Genomic DNA, 21,430 nt, shown 5'->3' with positions numbered 1-21,430 from the left:
TCTTTCAATTTCGATATTCACCTATTACATGCAGGTTCTTCCTCTTTCTCTATCGATATTTACATATTACATATATGTTCTATAGAAACAATCTTCTGTCTGTCTTAATGCTACAACTCGATATCTTAATGGTACAAATTCATTTTACTTATACAACTTACTAGTTGCTCCCGGCCATAAGCCCTTTGCGCTCATTTAGCGTAAACACATATGAAGTCGTGAATAGATACACGCATTGCCATCATGTATGTACATACATATGTGTCACCGCACTCATGAAATTACGAATCAGGCTTGAAAAGGAAAGAGAAGGGACGTGTGAGACGCTTCTTACGCGTCACAACTTTTATACCAGGCACTCATTACTACATCTGCACCTTAGCCGTTATTTATCAAATTTTACATTTTTTCTTCATCTGTCATCTACATCAACAACATTACTGTTGGGAGAGGTAGAGGACTCTGCCACTGCGCGAAGTAGAGTGTGAATGAGAGAATGTTTAAAAAACAAATATAAGCTGCGGGACGGGGTGGGTTTGGCCACTGCAAATTAATTTCTTCATTGTGGCCATAATAATGATCCAATCGGATCCCAATTTGGTGATCTGATAGATATGGTTATTCAAAGTTGTAGGTTTGGCAGGTTTTCGCCCTCTTGCGGAGGCGGAAGGGGGCGGGGCTAATTTTTGAAATAGACTTCAGTGTGAGCATACAGCAGTCTGGAGCCAAAATTTGGTGGCTCTAGCTCTTATAGTCTCTGAGAACTAGACGACAAACAAGACGGACATACGGACGGACGGACAGACGGACAGACAGACATGGCTCTATCGACTCCGCTATTGATGCTGATCAAGAACATATGTACTTTAAGGGGTCGGAAACGTTTCCTCCTGCGTTACATACAACCGTTATTCGCACAAATACAATATACCCTATTTACTCCTCGAGTACCGGGTATAAAAACAAAACTTTGCTTTTGCGAGTCGCTTTGCGTTCAATGCTCAAGAAAGCCAAACGCCAAACTCTCTCAGCCGATGGCATTGGCACCAAGAACCGAAGGCACTGGGAGCCTGTCCCCAGTACTGATTAAGCAGCCAGTTTTTAGTCGTTTAGACCACACTAGTGTAAGAATGTAGTTTTAAAGCAAGAAAAGACTTGAATAGGAGGAATAAACGAATGAATACACACACACACACGCACGTTTATATGTACATATGTCTATTCTGTTTCGCTGACAAACTCATATTAAATAAAACAAAATATATACACAAATATTTATAGTATTTTCATACTAGTAGTAGATAAATAAATGTTTATAAAATTTGCTAGTATATGATAAAACAACAACAAACAAATAACATAGAAAAATCAAATTAAAACAAAAACAAAAAAATTCCATTCATTAAAAAAATAAGCAAGTAAAAGTTCGAAGTGTCGGAATGTTCTGGATAGAAAAGAAAAAATGACGCATATCACGTTGTTGCCTAATTCGATACGTGCTCTAATTGTCGGACCATCTAATTGTGGAAAGACAAATGTTATGATAAGTTTAACCGAAAGTCCTAATGGACTGAAATTACAAAATATTTATGTACATCTATTCAAAATCCTTGTATCAACCGAATTATGAATATTCGATGAAATTGATTAAACCAATTAAGGAAATACACTTTTTTACGTTTTCAGATACGGCAAATGTCCAGATAATAAAAATAATGAAAGTCAGCTACAACAACAACAAAAACAACATATTTCAAAATTGTATCTAAAATATAATTATGAGAATCATGAGAATCATCAACAAAAACAACAACAACAACAACAAAAACAACCGCAAAAACATCAAGAGAAACAATATTATAAACCACTTAAACAAACTTTAAAATACTATCCAATGAAGCGAAGAAACACTGATAAAGATAGGGATAACAGCAGATTGAATACTTTATCATTTTCTCATGAAAAGTAAAACAAAACGTTGATATAAAACGTGAAATAGACTATGAGGGTGACAATGATTATGATGATGATGAAATTGAATTAGATAGTACACCTGATCTTCCTAACTTCTCAGATTTTTCCGATGAAGTCTTAGCAAGCTTTTACTTTTAGACGATCAAAGAGCAAAATATCCTGCTTTATTAGCTACCTCAGCTAACAATAAAACTATGCAAACTATACAAAATAATAATAATAATGATGTTATTATTTGAAGATGAAGAAGATGAAGATGATGATGATAATGATGGTGATGCTGATCATAAAAATAATTTCGATCAAAAGATTTTAAAATTTTAAAATTTCATTTTATGAATCTCAAACGCAATGTTTTCACAGAAAATCCACCTTCGTCAAATAAGAAATTAAAGGATGAATATAAAGATATAAAAGATAATATATATACATATATATTATATATATATATACATATATGTATACATAAAAACACCAACAAAAATCAACATAACAAAAACGTAAGGCTAACATGAAAAATTCACCTTCACCATCATCATTATCTAATAATACTAATAAAAAATTTAAATTGAGGGATAAAAGAGATTATATGCTTGCTAAAAGTCGAGACCGGGCGCGAGCGTTAACGATAGCCAGAGACCGGGCGCGAGCGCAAGCTTTCAGCCTTAGAGAGAGAGAGAGAGAGAGAGAGACGGGGTGAAGGTGATAAGCTGTAAGATTCATGTAAACAACGTTTTTATAACCGGTACTCGAACAGTAAATAGGGTATATTGTATTTGTGCGAATAACGGTTGTATGTAACGGTTGTATTGTAGAGCCACAGAAGGAAACGTTTCCGACCCCTTAAAGTACATGTATTCTTGATCAGCATCAATAGCGGAGTCGATAGAGCCATGTCTGCCTCTGCCTCTGCAGCGTTTCTGCCCTGACTCTGCAGTGTGTGGCTCTAGGGGAGGGTAAATGGGCATTAATTTCAGCCTTCGTTAAAATTGATGATAACGATACAAAAAAATTCAATTATGCTCGACCTATGGAATATAAACGTAAAGGAGTTCACAACATAAAATCGTATATAATTATTATAAACAATAAAACATTGAATTTTACTGGATGAAAGTTTCCAACACCGGTTGAGGACATTAAAATATTTGAAGAAAATCATCCTGAAATTAGTATAACTGTGTTTGGATTAGATGCGGATGATAGTACAATAAGCGGACCATATTATTTCACCAATAATAAGAGTGGTAACCTATTACACAACATATGTATATGTACCTGTTACTTCTCGAAAAGGATGATAGATGTCACTATGTTTGGATTAAAAATATTTCAATGTATCTATAGCAAAAATGAAATATTCTAAAACAATAAAATAATTATTATTACATGTTTTCCTTTTGTGTTTTCTCTCCATATTAGATTAATCCGTAACCAATTAACGAAAAGAGAGGAAAAAGTGTACTTATGTAATACATGTCAACAACATTTTGAGGATATGAACAAACTGGAACAACATAGTCTAGAGTGTAATAGAATTATAACTAAGATGCCAGAAATTAAGGATTCGATATTAAGATTTAAAAATTATAAAAAACGATTAGATGTTCCTTTTGTCGTATATGCTGATTTTGAAAGTATATTAGAAAGATACACACTAAAAGTTCAGATAATATAAATCTAATTCAAAAACATTTACCATATGCATATAGTTATTACATAAAATGTTCATTCGATAATAACTTGAATATATATCGAGTATATCATGGTGAAGACTGTGCATCACATTTTATAGAGAACATATATAGCGATTGTTTAATGTTGTATGAGAATCACTTAAAACCAATTATATCATTAATTCAATTAACAACAGAACAATTAAACTCATTTAATTTAGAACAAAAGTGTAGTATATGTGAACATTTATTAGCTGATAAAAATGATAAAGTTTGAGATCATTGTCATTTAACAGGTGAATATAGAGGTGCAGCTCATAACAAATGTAACCTAAATTTTAAATTACCAAGATTTTTTCCAATATTTTTTCATAATCTATCAGCATACGATTGTCATTTATTTGTGAAAGAATTATCAAAAATTGAAGGTGAGATTTCAATAATACCATTAAACAAAGAGTTCTATGTATCCATATCAAAGAAAATTTATATTAAAAGAAATGAAATTTTTGAGCTTAGATTTTTGGATTCATTTAGATTTATGTTTCAAGTCTGGATAGCTTAGCAAGTTATTTAAAAGATATAAATTTATGTACAATAAAATCCTTTCCTTATAGCTATTTAAATTCGGTTGAACGATTAAAAGATATACAATTACCAGCACGTGAAAAGTTCTATAATCAATTGACTGACACAAATTGTTCTCAAGAGAGTTATGAGCATGCACAAAAAGTATGGAATGTCTTTAAATGTAAAAATTTATTAGATAATTTATTATTATATTTAAAGATAGATGTGCTTTTGTTATGCGACATTTTTAAGAATTTTAGAAAAGTATGTAAGAAAATATATAATTTGGATCCATGTCAATATTATACAACACCTGGTCTGCAATGGGATGCAATTTTAAAAACAACTAAAATAGAATTAGAACTGCTCACCGACATTGATATGCATAATTTTATAATGAAAGGGGTTAGAGGCGGTCTTGTTCAATGCAGTAAGCGTCATTCAATTGCAAATAATAAATATTTACAAGATTATGATTGTGAGAAAGAGACAAATTAAATTGTATATTTAGATGTTAACAATTTATATGGATATGCTATGTCACAGCCTATTCCATATACAAATTTTAAATGGTTAGAACCAGATGTAGAAAAACAAAGTTTTAAAAATTTTGATATAAGCACATGTGCGAATGATTCATCAATTGGTTATATCTTAGAAGTTGACTTAGAATACAATAAGAAATTTACACAACAATCATAATGATTTACCATTTTGTCCGCAAAATAAAAAGAATGAAAATATGAAACAATCTAAATTAGTTGCCGATTTAACGCACAAGTATAAATATATAATTCAGTATAAAAACTTACAGCAATGTATTAAAAATGGAATGATTTTAAAGAAGATTCATCGAATATTACAATTTGATCAATCTGATTGGCTTAAAAAATATATCGACTGTAATAATTATCATCGAACATTGGCTGTTAATGAATTTGAAAACAATTTTTTCTAACTTTTAAACAATGCAGTGTATGGTAAAACTATGGAAAATGTGGATAAGAGAAAATCAATTAAATTGATATGTAGTTGGGAGAGTAGAGGTAGAAAATTAGGAGCTAGAGCACTTATCTCAAAATTTAATTTCAGTAATGCATTACAATTTACTGATGAAATGTTTGCAATACAAATGAAAAAGTTGCATGTTGTTTATGATAAACCTGTTTACATCGGTTTCACCGTACTAGAATTGTCGAAATATAAAATTTATAGTTTTCACTATGACTATATGAAACCAAAATATCGTGAAAACATCAACTTAATGTATATGGATACTGATTCATTTATCTATGATATTAAGACTATAGATTTTTATGATGACTTTCGTTGTGAAATTGATCAACATTTCGATACATCGGCATATGATGAAGATAATGTTTTTAATTTACCATTGTTAAACAAAAAAAAATTAGGTATGAAGAAAGATGAATGTAAAGGGAATATAATTATAGAATTTATTGGACTAAGGGCAAAAATGTATTCAATACAAATCTATAATTTAAATAATAACAATGTTAATACGATAACAGAGATAAAAACGAGAAGGGACGTGTGAGACGCTTCTTACGCGTCAAAACTTTCTATACCCGGCACTTAGTACTACATCTGCACTTTAGCGGCTATTTGTCAAATTTTACATTTTTTCTTCATCTGTCATCTACATCAACAACACTGCTCACGCCAACACGCTCCTTTAGCTCGCCACCCTCCCCTATAGACACACACTGCAGAGTCAGGGCAGATGCAGCGGCAGAGACGTGTCAGGGGCAGAGGCCATAAACTGCGCGAAGCAGAGTGTGCTGCTATAAGCTGCGGGACGGGGTGGGTTTGGCCACTGCAAATTAATTTCTTCAATGTGGCCATAATAATGATCCAATCGGATCCCAATTTGGTGGTGCCTATGGAATGGCGTTTTTGGTTTTCTGCTATCTTGAAAATTGGGATGTTTGGGATGTTTTCGCTCTTTTGCGGAGGCGGAAGGGGCGTGGCTCATTTTTTAAATACGCTGGTTTCAGTGTGAGCATACAGCAGTCTGGTGCCAAAATTTGGTGGCTCTAGCTCTTATGGTCTCTGAGAACTAGCCGACAAACAAGACGGACAGACGGACGGACGGACAGACAGACATGGCTCAATCGACTCGGCTATTGATGCTGATCAAGAATATATATACTTTATGGGGTCGGAAACGTTTCCTTCTGTGCGTTACATGCAACCGTTATTCGCACAAATACAATATACCCTATTTACTCTTCGAGTACCGGGTATTCAATAGGTGGTTTTAGATAATTCGCAATTGGTTGCATGTGGTTGCAAATCTCCAAAACTATTAAAGTATTCCTTATAATTACTATTTTTAAAATATGCTACCACTACCGCTTTGAACATCTAAATTTATTATTCCACATTCGTTTACCCATGGTTTCCTGGGTAAACGGTCACGCATAAAAAAACACCGCGAAAGTGTTTAAAATGTTGTTTCCCAAAATCAATTAAATCAATATCTTCTTCTTCCTACCTAATCCGAAATTAACTTCTGTTTTCATTGCATATCTAATAGTTTTTGAATATGACTTATAAAATAGTCCATAGCCTTTCTTATATGGCTTCAAGAAAAGTCCCTTCCCCATAGCAATTGATTCCATGTATCGGTTATGTCGCGTCGCCTCAGATAATTGTTCTTTTCCATTTTTAACAGCTGCTCCACCACTTGCAAGACCACCAAGTCGCTGTCAAAATTGGTATCAATGGTAGGTTCGTTTTAAAATTCGCTTTGTTTGACTCACAATGCTTGCAAATGATTTCTTTTTAACGACGACGACGACAACGATGAGGACGAGGACGATCTGTTCTCCTCTTACGTCGGTGTTGAAATTTGTTCTTCTTCTTCTTCCTACCTGGTCCGAATTTAACTTTTGTTTTCATTGCTTTTGTCACAAACCAAGCAGCAGAACGTTCTTAAAAGTCACTACACTTTCCTTAAACACGTTCCCACGCTTTTTCAGCTAATATATCATCGACGTGAAGGCGATTTTTCAAGTCTTTGAATTGTGAATATAGAATATCATGTTCTCTGCACGCTGCATATAATAGATTAATCTGGCTATAATAGTCATCCAATCTGATTCTAATTCGCTTATCTGATAGATATGGTCATTCCCTATGGAATGGCATTTTTCTTTTATCTTCAAAATTGTGGATTCAGCAAATTTTCGTGAGATTTTTTAGCGCCTTTACGCGTTTTTTATATGACTTAGCATATGAATTAAAGCCAGACCGGGGCGACGCAGTGAACATACATACATATGTACATATGTATGGACATACATAGTGCCCTTTTAGCTCTCAATGACATTGTGCTTCTTCTTCTACATCCTTTGCCCATCCAATTTCTGGTCGTGGCAATTGAATTGAATCTTAAATCCAACACCAGTTTGGTGTGACCATTATCTTTTTTTTTGCGAGATTTGTCATCTATGTACTATGTCTATCTACATATGTCTAGATATGTATGTACATCTTCACCACTTCTCAGACCAACACGTCGTTCTACCTCGCTCTTCTCCGACAGAGGTCTCTACGGAACTGCGATTTTGGTTTTCTCGTATCTTTTTGTTTTGTTCTATGGTTGCCACAGATTTTCTTCATTTTGGTGGCGATAGGTGCGGTGCCAAATTTTGAAATACAGTAACACTGTGATACAAGTAAAAAAATGTTGTTTCTCAAATCCGACGGTCTGTGAAAACTAGGCGACAAACATAACTAGGAACATACAGGCATGGATTCGGCTATTAACGCTGGTCAAGAATCCATACATACATACATATGTACATATGTATGTACATACGTACACTTTATGGGGTCGGAAACGTTTGCTTCGCACATTACCTCGACTACAAATCTAATATACTCCTCAACTTTTCGAGTACCGGGTATAAAAAGTGACAGACTGAAGGAGCAAGAGGAGTAGCAAAATCAGTCGCAGGGACAGGAGCAAAAGTTGCATGAGCTGCAAGAATGTAAAGAAAGTGGAGGAGCAAGCCAAGAGCTCACTACACAACACAACAAAGCACTTCCGAAGGGCAATAATAACAAAACATTAGGTGCGAACAAAACGAGCTAGCAAATAGACAAACATGCCAGGAGGTCGAACAAAGCAGAGGATACAATGTAACTAACGCCTCGAAATGGCGGGATTCAGTTTGATTGGGATTGGTATTGGTATTGAAGACGGAAATGGACTTGAAAATGGAGATGATGCTGGCCTTGTGGTTTTATTTGTAGTTGTTGTGGTTGTGGTTGTTGATGGGGGAGGTTCTCCCACAAAGCTCAAAGCAAACACAATGCGAAAAAAAGGATATCAAACAAGAAATTCTATTAAAACTTTTTCACTTTTCGTTCTCAATGTCCTCTCGTCGCTGTCTTCCTGTCCCTGTCCCTGTTCTATCCGTAAGTGTTTGATTCAAAAGCCAAATATGCCAATAAATAATTTACTATATACACTTACAGTACATACATATTACATACATACATACATAGTGCCACACAGCGTCTCTTTCCCGCATACTTAAAGCGCATTAGCCTTCACGGTGTCCGAGTACGAGAGCCAAGCAGGAGAATATAAAGAAATCTCTTGTTCGCCTTATGTTCAAGGCAGCGGCTGCACTGGAGATGATAGCCGCCGATGAGAGAATGCTTAGGCCAAGTGGGTGAAGGAGAATGGGACTCGGTAGAGCATCGGTCACCGGACAAGACTTTGGCATACCCTTTACACAAGATTACCGCATACATATCGAAAGATGCCGCCTGGGTGTTTGTCTTGGCGGCTAGTCGGTTGGATCCACCCTGCTGACAGTACCCAACGGCCGAGACAGCCCAGGCAAAGGGCAAATCTGTCTGCGAAAGTGTAATCTATGGCACAGACCACTGCAGGCTATTTGTATTAATTTGTTGTTGGCGACTTTGTTGTCGGCGGCGCCCTCGCTGCTATTGAATATGAAGCGTCCACGAAGCTGCAGCATCGAAAAATTCCTAGGAATTTGTCTCTGCTGCTGCTGCTGTTGCCTTTGCAGCACTCCAAATATAAGATGCCGAGAAAGTTCCTGAAAAGAGCCTGTTGGGAAGCAGCTGGCTCCTGGGTATCCTTTTCTTAGTGGTACATCTCACTCCACCCATACCTGCTTCTTCCTATTGGTGCTCCGCCTGCGTCCAAGATCGATAGAGTTTCGCTGGGGTCCAAGCCAAACTTCATGCCGAGCTTAATCGCTTGGAATTAACAAACAAATTGGAACGTTTTTGTCTACCAGTAAGCGTTTTATGTACACAAAGAAACCTTCCATTACTTTATGTTCGCGGTCAACCAAAAATTATGGAACTTTTGAGAGCAAGATAACGAATCAAACGACGGTGAAAGTGGGCAAAAATGTTTCTGCCCGGGATCGAACCGGGGGCCTTATGCAGCCTATGAGTAGCCAGAGGCGAAACAGACTAGTGATCTGTCGATGCAAACACGCATAGCATCGGTGGTTCAGTGGTAGAATGCTCGCCTGCCACGCGGGCGGCCCGGGTTCGATTCCCGGCCGATGCAAACCAATTGTTTTTTCTTCCCAACTTAATATTTTTTCGTTTACCCTCTTTTACCTTTAATTAACTAATTAAGCTTTACAATAAAAAGGAATAAAATAAAAAGGAATGCGTCCACTACCCTAAGGCTTCTAAGATTCTTGTATAATATTATATGTTTTATTTTTATACCCGGTACTCGAAGAGTAAATAAATGTGCCTCCTCGTTTTACTTTGGGTTGAAGTATTCTTCTTTGCTCGATTTACTCTGCTTTTTCTTATCAACTTGTGAGCTCCCGTTAAGGGCCAACAGCAGCATATCATGCATTAAGAAAAGGTTAAGGTTGCCCTAAAAAGAAAATCATGTTGCATGCACCTACGCAACATAATTAAATTATTGCGATTTAAAAAATAGTTTCACATTTTGCAACGAAAGTGCTGCAATGGAAGGCTAAAGATTTGAAAGCACTACTTTTTCTACCTGCTGTCGTAGTGTCGGATCCATATCCATTCAGTTCATCCAGTGGCCTCTTTTGAGTGTCCATCATCCTGTCTCCGCCTTTCGCAGTGCGGCGGCGGCGGCGATGGCTGTTAAGCGAAGCACATCGGATAGCCCCGCCAAGAAAGAATGGAAAACGGAAGGAAAACTTGCAAAGCTTTTCATCCAATTAGAAAGTGTAGTTTCATTGTTAATTGCTCCATCAGAGCATCTGTGGAGGGGTTCGGTGGAATGGGGAAACACACTTCATCGTAGGAACTTTACTTTACCCTTCGTCTCCTTCCACCATCCTCTTCTCATTCCTCTACTTCGGGAATTCTCTTTCTCTCTCTCATGCCGCATGCCCAATGAGTTGTAATTAACTTTATCCGAAAATCTTTGCCGCCGCAACGGTCGAGTGCTGTTCGTGGCTGGGGGAAGGAACTTGACTACGGATGAGGCTGAGGCATCTGATGGCTCGTTAGGCCGGATCCGAATCAAGGCGAGTAGAGTCGAGTCCCGTCTCATCTCGTCTCTGTCTCTGTCTCTTCGCACTGTCCAAGTGTTGGCGTTTTTATTGAGTTAAGAAGCCGAAGTTATGCAAAGATGCCCTAATTTATGACCGCTGGTTTGTGTGGATGCGAGTGCGAGTTGGTTGGTCTGTGGGATAAGCCACGATATGGACCACATTCCAAGTGTCTTCCATTTGCCATTGCCAGGGCGACAGTGCGTGGTCGGTTGCCACGCGGCAGACACACTCGAAGTCTCCTCCAACGACACCTCCAGCCTGCTGCCTCCTACCTTCCCCGTCTGTGTATGCTTTTATTTGTTTTACTTTCTGCTCCGGATTGGCTTGACTTGGCGTTGGCTTGGGCTACTGGTTTCTGCTCCTTGGAGAAATGTTGTTGCTGCTTGTTTCGTTTCCTGATTATTTCTGTAATTGTTGTTTAAGTTGTTGCGGCTACATTGGCGCACTTCCTTCCGCTTTGCTTTGTGCGGGTGCGCGCTTGGCTGCCGTTTTCGAGCGTGATTTAATTGAAATCAATTAGCGGTAATGAGTGGTCATTAAGCTGGCTTAGTGCTCATCGCCCCCACCCCGTCCTCAGCCCTTGCCCAGACACAGCCACGGCGTCAGTTCATTTCCTTTTTGTGGCACTTGGCCAATGCTAATGCGGAACTCCATCCGCTTTAGACTTTGGACGTGAAGTGCGTTGAGTCGATTCTTTACAAGTTTTTTGGTTCAAGCAGACCCAAGGGACATGTGAAGGCAAATATTTAAACAGAATTTAATGCAAATTGAACGCAAACTTTGCTAAATATATTTCAATTAGACAGAGCAGCAGCAGAAGGAGCAATCCACTAACAATAACAAATTAACTGCTCCACATGCAAACGAGGCACCTCCCCCCTTGCATGGGCATTCCCCATTCAGAGTTTCCATTTGCTGCCATGGCCACTACTGCGTCCAGCAGTTCACATATTAAACGAAGGCATAACATTTTTGCCCTCCACAAAACGCAACCAAAAGTATTTCTGCCACACAGCCACACTCTCTGCCTCCTGCCTCCTGCCTCCTCCTGCTCCTGCTGGAAGAGAACATTACGAAAATGGCGGATGAACAGTTGGTTGGTCGCACTTAAAAGTGCATGGCCGCTGGGCGGAAAAAAGGGGTGGAAAAGGGGCAACTTTTTAACTGGGTTCTTAGCATTGCCCACGACACTCTGCCCTGGCCCCGTTTTGCACCGGGCGGTTGGCTCAGTGTTTGCTCCACTTGGCCAAAACGTTACATCCTTTGCTTTGTCGCTGTTCCTGCTGTTTGGCTCTTTTTATTTTCTTTTCTTTTCCTTGTGCAATTTTTTTTTTGAAAATTGTTTTGCTGTTTATTGCAAAATTACACAAAAACAATGCACGTTGATGAAGACGACGACGGCAGCAGACGCAACTGCGAGAGGCAGCAGGCAGCAAGCAGCCCGACGATGATGTCGAAGAGGCAAAGGCAAAGGCAATGGCAAAACCAAAAGCAAAAGCTCCAAAACAAAAGAGAGATAACGGGGCTGGCATGGGGGAGGTGTAGACTATGTGCGCGTGTGTACGTGTGAGTGTGTATCAGTGCAACTGCAGGCCAAAAGGAGCTGCAGAAGAAGGGAATGGGTGGACTTGGTGGAGGCGTGAGAGGAGGCAGCACAAAATAAAAACTTTCCGAAATGGGAAAACTTTTTTCTTCAACGAGGACAACGCAGGACAACCAGCAGCTACGGCCATCGGACCTGCCTGATGCTGGGCACTGTGGCGGGGACGGGGGGAAAAATGCCAGTAACGAGGCAAGTTGAAAAATCTTTATTGTGTATCAAACCATTTGTATTAATTAGAAGCGGCAGCGGCAGCAAAATAATTACAACAATGCAAAAGGAAACCAAACCGAAAAACGACGACCAACAAATGGGGCGTGAGAGGGGGCACGGTGGCACGGTGGGACGACGGCACGACGGCACGGACAACAGCAAAACAATTGCCACGGACTACTAGTAGTCCGTGCTGCAGCAAAAAATATTTCACTGCGCGATGGGCCAACTGCCACTGGGCATGTAAATAAATATGTGTGTGTGTGGGGGGCAGTCGACCTTTGCAGGCCGATTGTGGAACGCAAACTGTCGCCAAAGTGGAAAGAGCACAGTGGACAGAGTGGAAGAGGAATGAATACCTGGCCGCCACAGGAGAAGCCAAGGCCAATTAGGTAGCGTTGGGCAGACGAAACACGAGCAGTCAGCAATGCAGAAGAAGAGCCGACAGATAGCCAGGAACCAGCAGCAGCAAGTCCGAGGTGCATAAAAGTTCCTCTGATTGAATACGAACCAAGGTTGCAGCAAACGTGGAGGAAATATGAGAGACAGAACCAGAACCAGGAGTGATAATAAACTTATTTATTGCATAGTTTATGCACTGAAGATATCACTCAAGCGACATGGGTGTCGCACATTTAACATGCATCCACCATCCAGCATCCAGCATCCAGCATCCAGCCTGGCATAAAATGCGATACGGCGAGCGGAAGTTGCAAAGGATGGGGACAGAGACTCGTGCAAGTTACTGCGGCACACACTTATAGTCGTCGCACAAGCACTCCACACCAGGCACCCTCGTGGGAGGGGGACATGTGTATCGACTAGAAGACGCACGATATACTATAACTACAGAAATATAAGTAGGTACAAGCATAATGCGATCGTAAAAAGGCTTTTCATTGCGAGCATAAAGTATTAAGCTACTTTGCAGCATCTTTGCATGCATTACCGAGGGGATAATACACAGACAAACGTCACAGGACACCCATAGAACACTCTCAACCGTCCTCCTTCTGCTCCCTGTCTCTCTCTCTCTCTCACATACACACCAGCACGTATCCTTCGTCCAGATTAGTAGACACACATGCAGTGGAGTACAAAACGAACTCCCAGCTCCCAGTTCCCAGTCTCTGCCTCAGTTCCTGCCTGTAGTATAGGCCCGGACTCCCTCCCTTCCCGTTACCCTCCTCCGTTGAACATATTTTGGAAGTTTACGAGCGAGAATCTTTACCCAAAAGAGGACCCCGGTGTTTGTGCCACACAAAAAGGATTGAGCGAAAAGACAATGCGCGAAATTGAATCTCCTCCTGTCATCGCCGCTCTCTGTCTCTCTTTCTCTCTCTGTCTCTATCGTATTTGTCGTATGTATAGTAAGTTGCCCAAGAAAATGAAATTGCCATTAACTGAGTCAGTATACATATACATACATACATATGTACATTCACATATGTACGTACATATGTATGTATGTATGTAGCTGGTGGTGGGAGACTGACGACAGGGACTTAGTCTGGGATTGCGACTCAGACTCAGACTCAGACTCAGACTCCAGACTATTTGCAGTCGAGCAGGAGGAGCATCATCATCATCATCACAAAAACAATCTGAAATTTATGAAATAAACTCTGTTTTCTCTGGCGATTGCCGCACGGAAGGCTGCATCTACAAGCGCACTCGCAAGTGGCCCAAAAAGGGATATTTATTGCCATTTGCAATAGGTCCGGGCGGTGGTCACGAGCCAAACACACACACACACACACACACACACGGTACTTTGAGGCAAGAGGATGATACATTCACGGTTTGTCATTCATATGTGTATGTATGTACATCTTTATGTACATCTCTTTGTGTGTACGGATCTGTGTATACATAAATACATTTTTGTTCCGCGACTTTAGTCCGGCTCGAGGACTCACCCACTCACGCTCGCACATACATGCGTGCAACACACACAAGGACACACGCTGCTGCTGCTCAGTTGTACGGGCCATGCCGTGACCAGACCGGGGGCCGGTGACATTTTCGTTTTGGCATTTCGCATGCAATTTGCAGTTCATTGATTCGGAAGTTTTCCCATTTAACTTAAGCCTCTTTAACAATCCTATTGACGCAAATTTCTACTTACCGCTGCCACAGTGCCACAGGCTGGCTCCTCATGCCACCGATACTGATATTCCTGTAGCCAGGGGCCATTGCCAAACTCCGCCGCCGCTTCAGGTGCGCCGCCTCCGCCTCCGCTTTTGATTGCCGTCCACCTAAGAGTCCACTTAGACGGACCATCTGTTCAGTCAGTGAAGTACTCGAGCATATGGCCATTCCCCCCCACGCCCCCCTGACCAAGCATTGCCATTGCTTGATAATTATAATAATGTCAATGCACAGCGAAACGGAGGCTGAGGAGGCAGACAGACAAATGGACAATGGCCATCTAATTGCCATCGCTGCTGGACTCCAATTATCTTGCTTGGGCTGCTGAATCTGAGGCTCTACGTCTCTGAGGCTCAAAGTAAAATTCCCCACCATGGACAAATTGATTTCCTGAATGAAAGTGAAACGATCTCCTAGCTGGCTGCACTTTCGAGACTCCCATGAGTTCCATTTAAATGATCAGCAAAGAGAGGGCCCTGGGAGCCCGAGGTCGGCGGCATCAGCATCAATGAACCGCTGCCCATGTGCAGCAAGGTTTCCCCCGAAACTGGCTGCAGCCAAAGGTTGGATATGCGCCACCCACCCAGTCCCCCCCTGTCAGGCCCTGGAAGTGCCGCTTCCAAGGACAGGTGCAATGTGCAATCTTTTGGTATTTTGTTGGCTTTGCACATTTGGCGTAATGCCAAAACACAATAAATAAAAAAAATAAAAGAAAATATAGCAAGGTGCAGGGGCAGCGGCTGGCTGGGAAAGCAAAACAACTGCGGCAGACGGCGAAAACACACAAAAAGACAATGCAAACTCAACACCTGAGGATGGCAAACACTTAAAGACGCGGCGACGGCGACGGCGGCGGCGGCAGGCGCCCCATCGACTCCAGAGCTGGCGTGAGTGCGAGGGTGCACCATGACGAGGATGCTCTGGGCCCGCAACCCACCATCTCCTTGGAGTCGTCAAGCCTGGCATCAGGCTCAACCTCATCCTCAGCATCGTGTCTAAGGGACAGCCAGGACGACGTGGATTCATTCAAATCGACTTGCAGCTCTCGACTCTTAGTGCTCAGTCCTTGGTGCTCCCTTTTTTTCCTCCACTGTTGTCTTTACAAAGGGAATTCATTTTAATGTTGAGGAAGGGACGGAGGGTACGGGACTTGGCTATGGCAGGAAGCGCTTGGCTGGCAGAGGGTCCTGGACGTAGCCGGAGACGGAGTCAAAGTCAGAGCGAGTCGATTACGTCTGCGTGTGGCGCGCCAAGATGCGGCTGTGCCTGTGCCTGTGCCTGTGCCGGTGCCGGTGTCTGTGCTGTTTGCCTCTACGGATACGGATTTAAACGGCCAAAGTGCAATCCACAAACACAACCAACAAACACACACAGGGCCAGAGGACAACAGACACGAGACAGAAGACAGAAGAAGGTGCAACGCCGGCATTCAAGCGCACAGCTAGCGCCCGACTCTGGCCCAGGCCAGAGTCTATAATTTCTGTTGTGGTTCCTGTCTATTGTCTTACCACTGCACCTCCTTCCCTTAGTGGCCCTATCCACCAGCGGTATCCTTCGCCAAGGGCAGCCCAGTATCCGCCCCTGCCAGGGAAATGAGCCATTCGCGTGAATTACTTAAAGAGGATCCCAATCCCAGTCCCTTTCGTGACTGCCACCCCTCCTTGGTGGAGCTCATTTGACTTTTAGGCATTCCCTACAATTCTCGCAGTTCTTTAAGCTGTCCCGCACTTTTCTTTTGTGGAGCTTGAATGCCAGGTACAATGGTGGCATGTGGCATCAGTCGGAGTTGCAGCTTAGCTGCGCTGCAGGCCCTTGCGGTTGCAACAATGCTGCGAACAACAACTTGAGCAATTTATTTGAAGCTTATGTATGTAAGGGTATCTACATAAGGCCAGAGGTGTTCACGTCCCATACCCCCACACAAGGGTCTGACAAGGGTCTGAGCTGCGATCTGCATAGATTTCTCCTTTGTATTGAAAGTTCTCGATGGTAGATGATCAATAGAGCCAGCAGAATGAGGTCTCTAAACCCTTTGACATCCCCATGGAGCGAGAGATCTTCGAGGATCTCCTTGGAGCTCTTCAGAATCTGCTCGGAAGCTGCGCGAATTCAGGCATCCCTCACAGCAGATAACCAAATGTCAGTCTGTCAAGACAAATTCGAAATAAAAATAACAAAAACGATTCATTTGAACAAATTGAATCTAATATCTAATCGCTGGAGTGAAAGCTCTGCAGCTCTGCAGCTCGATTCGAGTGAAAGCTTTCACCTGAGCGGAGATATCAAAGCGCCTGCGTCTGGCAGTTTGAGTTTATCTCAAAATTGTGGGTGGCGCCAAATGCTGCTAGATACGAGTGGACTTTGAGTGGATTTTGTGGATTTAAGGACTATTTATATTTCTATTTTGGCACTTTCGGAGTTGGCTGCGGGTGGCCAGCAATTCTTTTCAATGCCTGTCAGAAGGGCGGTAAAATGGGTATTCAATTTCAAATTTTCCGCCAAGCTTGTCGGCGTTATGCACTAACGCGTTCAGGGATGTGACCGACAAATTTCACTCACATATCGCACAAAAATGCCGATAGGGTAGTTACTTCTATTTATTATTCTAGAATTTATGTAATCCCAATATGGTATATTAAATGATAATTCTCTACCACAAACTTTCTTACCAAGTAATATTTTAGCTTTTATCGAAACGCCATACTCAGGTCCTTACACAATTTGTTACCATCTGAAGTCGGGGTGGATACCAGCTGATGGTGAGTCATTGGGAGCAAGAAAATACCCTTCTAAAAGCATTAATTCTATTCTGTTTCGGGTATAGAAATTCCTATATGAAAACATGAATATCGGAGAATTTGATTTCCGATCATGGACAGAAAAGGTTTAACCCATTGTCGAGCATTGGGTATTTCCGTTTACTCACGAATATAATGAAACATGACAACTTAATAACGATTTCAGATTAAAGATATCATTATGGATTTTGTTTTTTGTAGTAAAGATGAAGATGGAGCTTCGAGGGGTGTTTACAAACAGTATCTTAAATCGACGTGTTCAACTGCTTTTATACAGCGGGGCTCAGTGGGCTAAGCTTGCCTTCAGTTCGGTATATTTACGGTATATTTTTAATACACAAAGTAATATTTCGCGTGGTTTTTGGGGTGAGGCGGTATATTTTATCGATAAGTCCGCGGTCACACTGACCACAAAATAAACACAAAATAAATCACAAAAATAAAACAAAAGGCGCAACATTTAGCTGCATTTGCGAACGAAAAACTAACGAACGCGGCAAACTTTACAAATCAAAATGTTGTGCAAAAGGTGGGAGAGCGCATAAGCCAGCGCAGCCGCTATAGGAAAGCGCCCTTTTCCATTGAGACGCAATTATGCAAGTTGCAGCAGCCGTAACAACAGCGCCAGCAGATCTAACTGTACTCGCGTTGCTGCTAGTGGTTGGCGGTGGTGTTGGAGGAGGTGCAACAGTTGCTGGACAATTCGCACGGCGCCCCATCGGCCTACAAGGGCTGGAAAAGGACCGGCAAAAGGAAGGAGAACAACAAACGGAACGCAATTGAACGGTTGGCCACGAGCCGCTTTTTTTGCCATCGCCCACAGCTTTAAAAATATTGTGTTCTCTCTGCCACTTACAGATATGACTCAAAGACATTCCGAACCATTTTACATATCGCCCAGGCTATTCGACAACAGGCGCCTCAAGCGACGGCGCGCCAAGTGGATGGAGCGCCTGCGTGAGCACCAACAGATATGCAACGCCGAAATGCGCGCCCAGGCGTTCGCCTCTAAGACTGAACGTGGCAGGCGGCAAAGGCATCATCATTTAGCCACCGCCACACTGCCTGCAGATGTAACTATCGATTTGCTGTCAGACGACGACGACGACGAAAATGGCAACGTCAACGCGATTGTGGAGCCGAGGCCATGGCCGGTGCCGGCAGGTGCGTCATCAACGTGCAACAGCCTGTTTATGCATCAGCCGAACTTGCTGCTTATACCGGCAACCACACTCAGCATGCATCACCACGACGGCAGCGGCGGCGGCAGGGGACACCACACACAGCGCAGGCCCCCAAAACACGGCGTCATGCGGCAGGGAAATGCAGCAACAACGACATGCGTGCTGGGGAGGGGAAAATCCACTGCCACCGCCACTGCTACCGCCACATCCATGCACTCACAATCTCTGACTGAGAGCATACTGATAACCAGTGACGACGAGAACAACGACAATGACATCGCCAAGTATGTGCGCAGGCAGCACTCGATGCGCTCGCCCCCGCCGCTGGCACCGCTGACGCTCTCGGAGACCGTCGAGGAGGTCACCGTGTCGCTGGTGCCGCGCAATACCACCACTGCCAATTGCCAGGCACGCCTGCGACACTCCCACCCGCCACACTCCGGCAACTACAAAGGCTGCAACATACCGTCAGCACCACCCCACACAGCAACCACCAATGGCATAGGCATGGGCAAAGGCAGAGCAAGCTGCAGCAGCAGCGGCAACGATGGATATCTGGAGGTAGATGTCGGGAGCGGGATTACGGCCACACTGCCGGACGAAACCACCGTGCACACGGTCATTGCGAATCGCATCTATGAGCTCTCGTTGAGCAAGCTGCGTGAGGGACTAGCGTCCAGCGGAGTACCTGAGTACACGCACGATTTGCTGCCGGAGCAGCTGCAGAAGCTCTCGCCAGCGCTGCGTGCCAAAGTGGCGCCTCTGGTGGCGCCGTCACCCCCCACACCCATATCCCTAAAGCTGTCCAGCGACCTCAGCATATCACTGATCTCAGACGACGACGATTGCGAGAGCAGCAACCCCAACAACGCAGCCGGAGGACTCGGAGCCGAGCTGGTCTACCCAGTGGTAGCTGCCGAGGCGCACGCGGCCGCCAAGCTGCTTAAACAGCAGCAGCCCCAGCTGTCGGTGGTGCAGCATCTGCAGTATGCTGGCGGTGGCTTTGCACCGCCTGTGGCCCTGGCACTGCCAGTGATGGCCCACACGGCGACCACATCCACGGCTCCATTACCGCGTCGCCGTAAACTGGGCTGAGGAGCGGGCCAGACAGACGGACAGAGCTGATCCGATCCGATCCGATCCACAACCCCCCAAAAGCCAAGCAGCCATAATATCATTCCCCCACAGCCGGACTCGCGTCACGATGTAGTCGCTGGCTCAGACTTTTCCTAGCATTTGCTAGTAGTGCAAATATAAAGTTAGTTTTTAGTATTTTCGCGCGCCCTCATAATTTTCCCAGTGTACACTCAACCCCTCGGCCAAACCCATTGAATAATTTTTTGTTTCTCTCTCTCTCTTTTTCCTTCGCTCCTGCTATCTCTGTCTTTCTCATAAATTTAAGTTTAAGCTTTAACGGAATGAAAGACGAAGAACAAAAACAAACGTACAAAAGTAGCGGAAAGAAAAGAAAGAAAAAGATAAGGCAGATCCAGAAACCAGAGATTTGTTTGTTGGAAGAAAAAGAAAGGTAAAGAAAATGTTGTGTAAATTAATAGGAGAAGAGAAAATAGCAGAAATTAGCAAGGAAAGAAAACAATTGGAAAAATTAACCCAATATTTATATATATATGTATAAAAAAAACAGAAAAACACACACACACAATTAGTTTTTAAGCTATAAAAGTATTTTGATTAAGCCGTAATTTGTGTGCATCAATCATGAATGATCCACACACAAACACACACCCGAATAAGAATATATACTTACATATGTAGGTGTCGAAGATGAAGAGAAACTTGTATTATAATTTACCGATTGATCCACGGCCCCGCCCCTAGATTTCAAGGAAAGTAACCTCCAAATTATGAAATTTTGATATGCTTTCACCAGCAGTTCGAGCAGCGTGTTCTAGTTTCTCCCCTAAGCAATGTAATTGGTAGCATGCAAATGATTTAATTAATTTGCGAATATTTACCGTTTCCGGAAGTGCACCACATGGCAGGACCCAACCTCAACGTCCAAGGCTGTGTGGTTTTTATACCCGGTACTCGAAGAGTAAATAGCGCATATAGCCACGTCTGGCTTTCCTTCCGTCTGTCCGTCAGACGTGTTGAGCGCCTGGAGCTCAGAGACTATAAAATCTTAGGGCGCAAGGGGCGAAAACCTGCTGTAGCCACAATTTTAAAGATAAAAGAAAACTAAAAACGTCATTCCGTAGGGAAGGACTATATCTTTCAGATCACCGAATTTGGGATCAAATTGGATCATTATTAATGAGGAAATTACTTTGCAGTGTCAACCCCGTCCAGCAGTTTTTTTTTTTTTTTTTGCACATTCTCTCATTCCACACACTGCTTCGTGCAGATTGCGGCTCTAGGGAAGGGGGCGAGCTAAAAGCCTTTAGCCCATCTTCATACATAAATCTGATAAAATAATAAGTAGAGTGCTGAAAGTCTTAGCCAGCTGCTAATTTTAGGCGAAACTGAGCTCAGTCGTCGGCCATAGGCGTTTTATATACACACGCTAATATAATTAAACTGGAAGTCAATTAGCGCGGTTAAGATGAAGGATATTGTGCTAATAATTCTTGCTGAGTAAAGCGAACTGTTGGAGCTACAAGAAACATTTAAAAAACAGTATTATGCTCCGCTGTTTTTTTTTCAAGTTTTACCCATGTATTTAAAAAGATGGGTT

The 21,430-nt window shown here is 42.3% G+C and overlaps 1 protein-coding gene and 1 non-coding gene across 2 annotated transcripts; both read left to right on the top strand.

Moving 5' to 3' along the window:
• The first annotated feature begins 9,736 nt into the window (after positions 1-9,736).
• Trnag-gcc lies at positions 9,737-9,807 on the top strand. Its single transcript has one exon. It is a non-coding gene; the product is annotated as a tRNA-Gly (tRNA).
• Positions 9,808-17,935: 8,128 nt separating this feature from the next.
• On the top strand, positions 17,936-20,501 carry LOC117899032 (protein a6). Its single transcript, XM_034808794.1, has 2 exons — positions 17,936-18,337; positions 18,410-20,501. Exon 2 carries the CDS (start codon positions 18,412-18,414, stop codon positions 19,828-19,830), a length of 1,419 nt encoding a protein of 472 aa, XP_034664685.1. The 5' UTR covers positions 17,936-18,337; positions 18,410-18,411; the 3' UTR covers positions 19,831-20,501.
• Positions 20,502-21,430: the final 929 nt, after the last annotated feature.

Source organism: Drosophila subobscura, chromosome A (genome assembly GCF_008121235.1).
Source record: "Drosophila subobscura isolate 14011-0131.10 chromosome A, UCBerk_Dsub_1.0, whole genome shotgun sequence".
Lineage (NCBI taxonomy): Eukaryota > Metazoa > Arthropoda > Insecta > Diptera > Drosophilidae > Drosophila > Drosophila subobscura.
This window is presented reverse-complemented; position numbering and strand designations above follow the sequence as displayed.

Bases quoted from the DNA above. Each gene is read 5' to 3' on its own strand.
- LOC117899032 (XM_034808794.1), top strand. From the start codon at position 18,412: ATGACTCAAAGACATTCCGAACCATTTTACATATCGCCCAGGCTATTC.